The following is a 12,310-nucleotide window of genomic DNA, read 5'->3' as shown; positions in this document are numbered from 1 at the left end:
TATATTGATGATTTATTAATTGGAGATGACGATCAGGGAACACATGTAGAAAGAGTGACCAAAATTATTAAAACACTTAGTGAAGCAGGATTTAAAATAGGGTTGAAGAAATGTCAGATTGGTAGGAGCGAAGTCGACTATCTAGGCTATTCAGTGTCAAAAGCAGGCAGGGAAGCCAGTGTTGGGATGAGAGAGAAAGTTGCTAAGATCACAGTGCCCGTTTCACGAAACGGGGTCCAGAAAATCATGGGAATTTGGGGGTATTTGAGACCAGTGGTAAAAGACTTTAGTCTTTATGCTAAACCCATTTATGAAACCTTGAAAGGGGATTTTAGGTGGACCAGCGAGGCACAGCGGTGTTTAGATCAGTTAAAAACAGCTGTAGCACCATCAGGGCCGTTAGAGGAGAAACCTGAGGAGGACGATTTGAGCATTAAATTAGATCTGTACGCAAATGGCTATGGTATGGTGCTCGCTAATCATAGTACACAGACACCTATCAAACATTTGTCAGGAAATTGGTCAAGGGCTGAACAAAAGTTTTCAGACCTCGAGAAGTGTCTAGCGGCCATAACAAAGAGAATAGCAGAAATTGAAAATTTGTCAGCTGGTAAAAAGATTTATGTTACATCTGAATTCTTGGCTTTGAAGGAGTTAACCAAGAGACAAGTTTGTCAGCAAGGTGAAAACACGGCAAGGTGGGAGAGATGGGAAACCATTCTCTTAAACCCGGACTTAATGTTTGTTCGTGACATAAAAAAGGGACAGAAACCGGTTAGCAATCCAGAGTTGGTAAATGCGTGGGTGTTGTATACTTATGGTAGTAAAGTCAAGGAAGACAAGGAGCAAGCTAGATGGGCATTTATTTTAAAACATTCAGGAGAGAAGGTAGTAGAGAAACAGGGAGTCATTGTAGGATCAGCGCAGGCTGCAAAGGTAGAAGGAGTATTGCAAGGGCTAAAGGAATGCCAGCAGCGACACCAGCAGGAAGTAACCATAGTAACAGACAGCTTTTACGTCCAGCAGGGCTCGGAGAAGGAGCTGGCATTCTGGAAACTTAATGGTTGGACTAACGGCAAACATAAGCAACTAGAACAGAAAGAGCAGTGGGAAAAGATAGATGAGATTTTGGCAGATATGAATATCCAAACAATTCATCAGAAAGCACACACAAATGGGACAACTGAACTGTGTAAAGGCAATCAGGAAGTGGATGAGCTAGCCAGACTTTGAATGTTCGTTCTAGGAAACATTGGGAACACAACAGCGGAGCATCGAACAATTATCAGACAGATACATGAAGCTACAGGACATGGAAGTACTACCGTGGTGGCGAGAGAAATGGGAAAGCTAGGACTTAAGATAGCATACTGGAGGAAACACTTAACGGCAATTAGACAAGATTGTGAACTATGTGCGGCCTGTGGAGGCCAGAAAGGGAATAAAACTTACGGGAGTATAAAAACTGAGAAACCAATGGAGGAATGGTCATTGGATTATGCAGGACCGCTTTTTCCTCAAATCAGCAGAGGTAATCTGTACTTTTTGGTAAAAGCTGACAGTTGTATGGGAGAAATTGACCTTAGACCCACCTGTAAAGCAAATGGGGCCACTACCGCAAGGGTGTTAGCAGAAATGATGACCTCGAAAGGTAGACTAAAATCACTTAGAATGGATAATGCATCACACTTTAGAAATAACAGTTATTAACTTCTGTGCAGACAGAGGAAAAACAATCAATTGGGCTGTGAAATATGCGCCTGAACGTAATGGTTGAGAGATTATCATCATAGAATTTACAGTGCAGTGCAGAAGGAGGCCATTCGGCCCATCGAGTCTGCACCGGCTCTTGGAAAGAGCACCCTACCCAAGGTCAACACCTCCACCCTATCCCCATAACTCAGTAACCCCACCCACCACTAAGGGCAATTTTGGACACTAAGGGCAATTTATCATGGCCAATCCACCTAACCTGCACATCTTTGGACTGTGGGAGGAAACCGGAGCACCTGGAGGAAACCCACGCACACACGGGGAGGATGTGCAGACTCCGCACAGACAGTGACCCAAGCCGGAATCGAACCTGGGACCCTGGAGCTGTGAAGCAATTGTGCTATCCACAATGCTATCGTGCTGTATGAAAAGTTAAGGATTGGATAATTAAAAATCAGAACGATAAAAGGTGGGATAAAGACATTGAGAGAATGGTGTTTGATCTTAATAGTAACCTTGGAACCTCTGTCTCCCAGGGACAAGAGGATCAGAGAGTAACAGGCAGTTACCAAGTAGGAGAGGAAGTGTGGGTGAAACTGCCGACTAAAACTGCCGACTACTTCCCGTACCAGCCTCCCCGAACAGGCGCTGGAATGTGGCGACTAGGGGCTTTTCACAGTAACTTCATTGAAGCCTACTCGTGACAATAAGCGATTTTCATTTCATTTTATTTCATTTCATTTCATTTTCATTTCATAAAACCACAGGAAAAGTAATCAGTGAGGCCGTGACGGGTAGAGACAAGATCATTCAGAATCTGGGTAAACATACAATTGAATTAGAGAAGCATGGTGTCTCGAGCAAAAGAAATTGTATCACAATTAAAACATATGACCCGATTGGTGGGAAGACAGTGAACTAAACACTGTTTGCAGCATTGATCGGACAGATGATGAAGTTAAAATGTCATGTTCAGAACTTACCATTCATAAAAATCCGGTCATAATCAAAATAAAGAAATTAAAGTAAATGCAGTGGCAATACCCGGAATGTATCGGGGTAAGGTTTCAACCTGATTTGATCACTGAGTGAGCAAAAGAGGAGGAGTTTGAGATTCTTCGAATCTCACTCAGGGGTGTAATGACAGATGGAAGAGGCTAAATAGACCCTAATGGTATGATGTACATCAATGATAAGGAAGATAAACCAGTTCAAAAAGAGAAAGGAAAGAAATGGTGACAAAAGAAATCCGGAAGTCCTGGAGAGGGCACTTCTGGAGTATCCAAAATAGAAAGTATAAATTAAAGAATAGGGCCCTCTCCACCCTTGACCTGTTCATTTGATTTTTCAGATGGAAAACAAAATATATATAATAGACAAACCAGTTTGCATGAAGGAAGAGAACTACACTCCAGAGAAGAATGTTTTAGACAGTATTGGGGAAAACTAATGATACAATTGGCTACATATTTGAGGGAATTAAATGACAGAGCCCGGAGGAAAAACCTTACGGGTTAGAAACAAATCAAAATATCAAATTATTACTGAGTAATGAAACCTCCGGTCATACATCTTTAACTGGACATCAGCTAATGGATGATCTGTGGGCTCCACGGGGTATGTGTGCCGTTCAAGAACTTGATCAGCATGTCTAAACTGTGTGAATGTTTTAATAGAGGGGGAATAGTGGTAGTTTAGTGTGTTTTCTTGATTTAACTGCACAGAACATTACAAATAATATTGATGTCGTTAACACGCCATATGTTGTATGTAATAAGTATTGGTCCCGAAGCCACGAAGGGATGTGTCGATATTGTACTTTATCTTTTAGTGTTGAAATTGTGATAATGGTTGCAAATATGTAAAGTTGTAACACACAAGATAAGACTTAATTTTTTGTATTTACTGTGTATTTAACAATAGGGAGAATTTACTTGGAAGAAGAAAAAGTGATAGTTCGATGTGGTTTTGCGAATACTGTTGGCATATTATGTTGCAAATGTTGTAATGGAAAATATACACTTTCATGTGGTAAGGGAAATGATAACGGACGAAAGGGATTTGAAGGAAATTTGTCAGAATATAGAATACAGCGCAGTACAGGCCCTTCGGCCCTCAATGTTGTGCCGACCTGTGAGACCAATCTAAAGCCCATCTACACTATTCCCTTATCATCCATATGTTTATCCAATGACCATTTAAATGCCCTTAATGTTGGCGAGTCCACTACTGTTGCAGGCAGGGCATTCCACACCCTTACTACTCTCTGAGTAAAGAACCTACCTCTGACATCTGTCCTATATTTACCTCCCCTCAATTTAAAGCTATGTCCCCTCGTGCTAGCCATCACCATCCGAGGAAAAAGGCTCTCACTGTCCACCCTATCTAATCCTCTGATCATCTTGTATGCCTCAATTAAGTCACCTCTTAACCTTCTCTCCAACAAAAACAGCCTTAAGTCCCTCAGCCTTTCCTCATAAGATCTTCCCTCCATACCAGGCAACATCCTGGTAAATCTCCTCTGCACCTTTTCCAATGCTTCCACATCCTTCCTATAATGTGGCGACCAGAACTGCACGCAATACTCCAAATGCGGCCGCACCAGAGTTTTGTACAGCTGCAACATGACCTCATGGCTACGAAACTCAATCCCTCTACCAATAAAAACTAACACACCACATGCTCCTTAACAACCCTTTCAACCTGGGTGGCAACTTTCAGGGATCTATGTACATGGACACCGAGATCTCTCTGCTCATCCACATTACCAAGAATCTTACCATTAGCCAAGTACTCTGTATTTCTGTTACTCCTTCCAAAATGAATCACCTCACACTTTTCTGCATTAAACTCCATTTGCCACCTCACAGCCCAGCTCTGCAGCTTATCTATGTCCCTCTGTAACTTGCAACATCCTTCCGCACGGTCCACAACTCCATCGACTTTAGTGTCATCTGCAAATTTACTCACCCATCCTTCTACGCGCTCCTCCAGGTCATTTATAAAAATGAAAAACAGCAGTGGCCCCAAAACAGATCCTTGTGGTACACCACTAGTAACTGAACTCCAGGCTGAACATTTCCCATCAACCACCACCCTCTGTCTTCTTACAGCTAGCCAATTTCTGATCCAAACTGCTAAATCACCCTGAATCCCATGCCTCCGTATTTTCTGCAATAGCCTACCGTGGGGAACCTTATCAAACGCTTTACTGAAATCCATATACACCACATCAACTGCTTTACCCTCGTCCACCTGTTTGGTCACCTTCTCAAAGAACTCAATAAGGTTTGTGAGGCACGACCTACCCTTCACAAAACCGTGTTGACTATCCCTAATCAAATTATTCCTTTCTAGATGATTATAAATCCTATCTCTTATAAACCTTTCCAAGACTTTGCCCACAACAGAGTAAGGCTCACTGGTCTATAGTTACTGGGGTTGTCTCTACTCCCCTTCTTGAACAAGGGGTCAACATTTGCTATCCTCCAGTCTTCTGGCAGTATTCCTGTAGACAATGATGACATAAAGATCAAAGCCAAAGGCTCAGCAATCTCCTCCCTAGCTTCCCAGAGAATCCTAGGATAAATCCCATCCGGCCCAGGGGACTTATCTATTTTCACACTTTCCAGAATTGCTAACACCTCCTCCTTATGAACCTCAAGCCCTTCTAGTCTAGTAGCCTGTATCTCAGTATTCTCCTCGACAACATTGCCTTTTTCCTGTGTGAATACTGACAAAAAATATTCATTTAGCACCTCTCCTATCTCCTTGGATTCCACGCACAACTTCCCACTACTGTCCTTGACTGGCCCTACTCTTACCCTAGTCATTCTTTTATTCCTGACATACCTATAGAAAGCTTTAGGGTTAGCCTTGATCCTACCTGCCAAAGACTTCTCATGTCCCCTCCTGGCTCTTCTTAGCTCTCTCTTTAGGTCCTTCCTAGCTAACTTTAACTCTCGAGCGCCCTAACTGAACCTTCACGTCTCATCTTTACATAAGCCTCCTTCTTTCTCTTGACAAGTGATTCAACTACTTTAGTAAACCACGGTTCCCTCGCTCGACCACTTCCTCCCTGCCTGACAGGTACATACTTATCAAGGACCTGCAGTAGCTGTTCCTTGAACAAGCTCCACATTTCAATTGTGCCCATCCCCTGCAGTTTCCTTCCCCATCCTATGCATCCTAAGTCTTGCCTCATCGCATCATAATTGCCTTTCCCCCAGCTATAACTCTTGCCCTGGTGTATATACCTATCCCTTTCCATCGCTAAAGTAAAGGTAACCGAATTGTGGTCACTATCACCAAAGTGCTCACCTACCTCCAAATCTAACATCTGTCCTGGTTCATTACCCAGTACCAAATCCAATGAGGCCTCGCCTCTTGTTGGCCTATCTACATACTGTGTCAGGAAACCCACCTGCACACATTGGACAAAAACGGACCCATCTAAAGTACTCGAACTATAGCGTTTCCAGTTAATATTTGGAAAGTTAAATCCCCCATAACAACTACCCTGTTACTTTCGCTCCTATCCAGAATCATCTTTGCAATCCTTTCCTCTACATCTCTGGAACTTTTCGGAGGCCTATAGTAAACTCCCAACAGGGTGACCTCTCCTTTCCTGTTTCTAACCTCAGCCCATACTACCTCAGTAGACGAGTCCTCATCAAACGTCCTTTCTGCCATCGTAATACTGTCCTTGACTAACAATGCCACCCGTCCCCCCTCTTTTACCACCTTCCCTGAGCTTACTGAAATATCTAAACCCTGGAACCTGCAACAACCATTCCTGTCCCTGCTCTATCCATGTCTCCGAAATGGCCACAACATCGAAGTCCCAGGTACCAACCCATGCTGCAAGTTCACCCACCTTATTCCGGATGCTCCTGGCATTGAAGTAGACACACTTTAAACCACATTCCTGCCTGCCGGTACACTCCTGCAACCTTGAAACCTTACTCATGACCTCACTACTCTCAACCTCCTGTATACTGGAGCTACAATTCAGGTTCCCAACCCCCTGCTGAATTAGTTTAAACCCTCCCGAAGAGCATTAGCAAATTTCCCCCCAGGATATTGGTACCCCTCTGGTCTAGGTGTAGACCATCCCGTTTGTAGAGGTCCCACCTACCCCAGAATGAGCCCCAATTATCCAGGTATCTGAAACCCTCCCTCCTGCACCATCTCTGTAGCCACATATTCAACTGCTCTCTCTCCCTATTCCTCATCTCGCGAGCACGTGGCACGGGTAACAACCCAGAGATAATAACTCTGTTTGTTCTAGCTCTACGATTCCACGCTAGTTCCCTGAATTCCTGCCTTACATCCCTATCTCTTTTCCTACCTATGTCGTTAGTGCCTATGTGACCATGACTTGGGGCTGCTCCACCTCCCCCTTAAGGATCCCAAAAACACGATCTGAGACATCACGGACCCTGGCACCTGGGAGGCAACACACCAACCGCGAGTCTCTCTCATTCCCACAGAACGAGATATTCTCTCATGTACACCAGGGGCTGGTAGACATACATTGTTCAGGCCAATGTTGGACATTAATGGGGAAAAGTCAGGGATAGAAGCAGGATCGATTGAACCTTCTCAATTAATAAAGCAAGGGAATCAGTGGGTGGGTCATGATATCATAATTTACCATTCCAATGAGACACGGAAAGCAGTTTGGATGATGGAGAAATGGGACACTAAACAGCTGGTGATGGACAAATGATCCTTTTGGGTACTGATGGACTGAATTGTGTGCTGTTTCTAAGGGACATGAGGAAGCTTCTACGGTGCTGCTACCCCAAGGAAATAAAATGCTTTGGAGGTAGTAGAACACATGGATATAACTATTAAGTTACCTTCCTGAGCAGCTGCAGCTATGGTTCAAGGTAATTGGACTTGAGGGAAGAACGAAGAACGAGTCTATCGACACTCGTCTGTGAGATGGATAAATTTACAAATTGATTTCCGTGTACAATTTAAAATCACAACATGTGCATACAAATGACAAAGATAGGGGATATATGATGGTCAGTACAATTAGATGGGGGGATAATTGACCAAAAGATATAGTTATGTTTCAAATGTCAAGACAGGGTGTAATTGAAAATATGGAAAGATGTGTCATTTGAAACATGGAAGTCTGGCAATATCTGGTCTGAGAGAAACATGAGAGGATACAGGGAAAGATCCCACCAAGGGTTAACAGCAGCTGCAAAGAGCAGGATTATAAAATGCACATTCCTTCTTCCAAACAGGCTTAGCAAACAAACAGGATTTTTGTATGAAGCTAAAAACAATGGCTCACACCTTCATTGAAATTAACCATCTTAGTAAGCATCTGGAAAAGCATGGATGAGGGTTTCAGTTGAGTTAGGTGATAAGAGTAAACCTTTCAAGTTATAACAAGTGGATTTTTAGCCTTACGCTAAAAGCCATGATTCACACCTTCATTGAAGTAAAATCAGCAGATAGAAAAGAATGACTAGGGGGACAAATATATAGATGTGAAGCTCTGCTGACATCAGGTAAATTAAAAGAAAATTGGAGACTATCAGTCTACGAGAAATATAATTTAAAGCCAAAATCAAAGTCAAAATTATGAGCTGGGGACACAATTTGAAAATAAAACTATAGAAATGACAGGGATCAAAATTCACACGTCTATTGAAATCAAAGCATTTTTGAACATCACAGAGGACACAATATAAACAGACCCGAGAGGTGAGGTCAACTTAGAATGTTTAGATCAAAGATGCTTTTTATAATCCAAGTGAAATAAAGGTTACTTTATGATAGAGCCATAAAAACGTAATAATTGTTAGAAAGAGAATATAAACCCAGAGACCAGAGCAGGAACTACCAGAACTCAGAGAGAACTCAGAGAGAGAGAGAACCTTACTCGGTGATGGGAAAGCAACATCGGAAGACCGAGCAACCCAGCAGAAATGAGCAGAAGATCCAAAGTTAAAGAAAACTGATTGTCAAGAAAGACTTGAAAGTCTACAACTGGTCCCAACAAGACAAGATCTTTTTTACCTTTCTAAAAAAGTAATTTAATCTTTTTTAACTTGAAAATAAAGTTAAGTTCAAGTTGAAAGTCTGCAACTGGCCCCAACAAGACAAGGGGCGTCATTCTCCGACCCCCCGCCGGGTTGGAGAATCGCCGGGGGCTGCCGTGAATCCCGCCCCCGCTGGTTGCCGATGTCTCCGGCACCGGATATTCGGCGGGGGCGGGAATCGGGCCGCGGCAGTTGGCGGGACCCCCCGCTCGATTCTCCGGCCCGGATGGGCCGAAGTCCCGCCGATAAATTGCCTGTCCCGCCGGCGTAAATTAAATTACCTATTTACCGGCGGGACAAGGCGGCGTGGGCGGGTTACGGGGTCCTGGGGGGGCACGGGGCGATCTGACCCCGGGGGGTGCCCCCACGGTGGCCTGGCCCGCGATCGGGGCCCACCGATCCGCGGGCGGGCCTGTGCCGTGGGGGCACTCTTTCCCTTCCGCCTCCGCCACGGTCTCCACCATGGCAGAGGCGGAAGAGACTCCCTCCACTGCGCATGCGCGGGGATCTTTCAGCGGCCGCTGACGCTCCCGCGCATGCGCTGCCCCGACATGTCATCTCCGCGCCAGCTGGCGGGGCAACAAAGGCTGTTTCCACCAGCTGGCGGGGCGGAAATTCCTCCGGCGTCGACCTAGCCCCTCAATGTTGGGGCTCGGCCCCCAAAGATGCGGAACATTCCGCACCTTTGGGGCGGCGCAATGCCCGTCTGATTGGCGCCGTTTTGGGCACCAGTCGGCGGACATCGCGCCGTTTCAGGAGAATTTCGCCCAAGATCTTTTTTTACCTTTCTAAAAAAGTAATTTAATCATTTTTAACTTGAAAATAAAGTTAAGTTCAAGTTGATAACCTGAAAGAGTGGTTATTATTACCAGTTTGAAAGTTTACTTTACTTTACTTAGCAAGCCGGACCCGTAGGTAAGCTACTAGGTGATAAGTAAATAAAAAATTTCTATGAAGATACGGGTTATGCCGGGGGATAACTTGAAACATTAGTTTGACCTGAATAGCACGTGCTTAAGTCTGCATAGGAGTCAGGGAGTTTGAATCCCTGCTCACCAGTTAGAATATATTGACCCTTTTCTGGTATAGGGGGAAATTCTAAGAATAGTGGTGAGGTAAAAACTACAGGGTGAAACCCACACAGACCAGGGGAGAATGTGCAAACGCCACACAGACAGTGACCCGGGGCCGGGATCGAACCGGGTCTTCAGCGGTGTAGTGCTAACCACTCACCACCGTGCCGTCCCTTTTGCTCTCCTTAAAAGCCGTGAGGCAGCAGTGCTAACACAATTAGGTTTTTAACAGTTCGCAATCTACACAATTTATAAGAAGCCATTAAGTTGCAACTTTCCTACTCATAGAACTGAAGATGAATATAAACAACAAAGCTGTAGTTAAATGTTAGTTTAAGTTGAATTATTTCACTATACTTGCCACTGTTAGCAATTTATCCTCACCATGAACATTTGAGCCAGTGACAAACATTACTGGTAATGGAAACTGGTTCTAGTCCCTGCATCTGTCAGCATGAATTCAGAGGAGAACCAGAGCTCCTAACTAAATTCACAGCCGTTAGAAACACTTCAGAGGTAGAATTGATGCTAAAGGAACAAAGGAAGGGGAGAATGGAAGTCAATGAACATGAAGAAAAGCAGGAAAAGGAATGGATGATATTAAAGTGAATCAGGAAAACGTTGGAGGCAGTGAAGGGGAAAATGGACGGCAATAAAAGAGATGGGGGAAAAAGGAATTTAGGAGAGATGCTTTGGTATGTGAGAGTAAAGCGAGAACTACCATTAACTGAAATGAAGGAAAAGCAGAACCCATTTGGAACTGAAGTGGGTGGGGCATAGAAAGAATGTCAGCATGACCTGAGAAAGTTAGAGGGGCAAAGCAAGACCAGTTTGTCTAGGGTGATGCTGGAAGCAGATTGCCAGTTTGATTCAGGTTGGAAGCAAAAGGGTATCATTTGATTTGAGGGAGCAGAGAAACAAGGGTTAGTTGGAACAGAGAACAGAATAAAAATGGCAGGTTCTTTTCTTTAATGTGGGCGTCACTGGTTAAGATTTGTTATCCATCCCTCATTGGCCTTGGGAAGCAGGTGGTGAGCTGCCTTTTTGAACCGCTCTAGGCCGTGTGGTGTAGGCCAACACTAGGGAATTGCAGGATTTTGGCCGAGTGTCGATGAAGGAACAGCAATATATATTCAAATCAGGATGGCATATGGCATATTTCTACATGTGTTCACCTCAAAGTTACACTCAGATTTGTTCTTAAGTAGAGGCAGCACGATGGTGCAGGGGTTAGCATTGCTGCCTCACGGCGCCGAGGTCCCAGGTTCAATCCCGGCTCTGGATCACTGTCAGTGTGGAGTTTGCACATTCTCCATGTGTTTGCGTGGGATTTGCCCCCACAACCCAAAAGATGAGCGGGGTAGGTGGATTGGCCACGCTAAATTGTCCCTTAATTGGAAAAAATGAATTGGGTACACTAAATTTAAAAAAAAAAGATTTGTTCTCAAGTTGTTAGAATTTTGATGGGTGGACATGTCTGCTTTCCTGAGCTGTTGATCATCTTTTAGTTGCTTTTCTAGACAAGTACGCTTCACAAAGATATTCAGGTAGCAAAAGGTTTCCAGAAATAGCAACTAGGGACAGAATTGTACAACCACTCCTGCTTCCTGCCAAATTTATTAAGAGTTTTGAATGGCTCTCGCCATTTTCCAGCCCCACTCCCGCTGCAACGGCACCATAAAATTCCACCTGTACAAAACAAATATGCAGTACAAGTACAAATCATCAAAATCATCAAAAGGACCATTTTCCTTGAAAACATATCAACTGTGTACTTACATCAGGTCAACTTTCCACATATGCACAGTACAATCATCTCCTCCTGCAGTGAATATGTAAGAACCATCATATGAACAGGCAATATTGGACACCATTGTTCCATGGCAGATAACTGCACAGGACTTGTGAGGATTTCCATCCAATGGCAGAGTTTGTAAACCCACCTAGGTAATAACAGGGGGAAAGAGTTTTAGAATCCCTGGGTACAAATACTCATATCAGTAGAGAATCACACCTTTACATCGATCCACTACATTGCCAAACTCACATTCCAAAAATAAATTATGTTCGACTTATTCTCTTAAAACCATTGGTTCATGAGCTTCCATAGGGTCCTCCCAATCTATTGCCATATAAAGACTAGTGGCAAACCCTAAGAAACTGCGTAAATGACCATTTTTAATTATTTAAGCCATTTATCTGGATGTCTCACAAATCTCCCACTATAAAATCTCCGTGGAAATGCCAGACAATTATTTTTAACAGTAGAATATTAATCAGCAACTTGTACCGCTATAAATTAATACAGATATGTCCTTTTTCAAGCAAACTGAATAATCAGCATTTTAATTAAACATAGATTCAATTCATTGGGTCATTTCAATTATTGCATTAGATTTAGCTGTCTTTCACACTCAGGTTGATTTTCCTTTACTGCTTTAATCCTCCCCGCCCCCA

At 43.6% G+C, this 12,310-nt stretch overlaps 1 protein-coding gene across 1 annotated transcript in view; it reads right to left on the bottom strand.

Moving 5' to 3' along the window:
- Positions 1-12,310, bottom strand: part of cfap251 (cilia and flagella associated protein 251) — a 276,809-nt gene that overhangs the window by 54,756 nt on the left and 209,743 nt on the right. Inside the window, exon 17 of the mRNA XM_072495300.1 lies at positions 11,633-11,796. Coding sequence (XP_072351401.1) covers positions 11,633-11,796 — 164 coding nt within the window. The remainder of the gene's footprint in view (positions 1-11,632; positions 11,797-12,310) is intronic.

The sequence above is a fragment of the Scyliorhinus torazame genome, chromosome 1, assembly GCF_047496885.1.
Source record: "Scyliorhinus torazame isolate Kashiwa2021f chromosome 1, sScyTor2.1, whole genome shotgun sequence".
Taxonomy (NCBI): Eukaryota; Metazoa; Chordata; class Chondrichthyes; order Carcharhiniformes; family Scyliorhinidae; genus Scyliorhinus; species Scyliorhinus torazame.
This window is presented reverse-complemented; position numbering and strand designations above follow the sequence as displayed.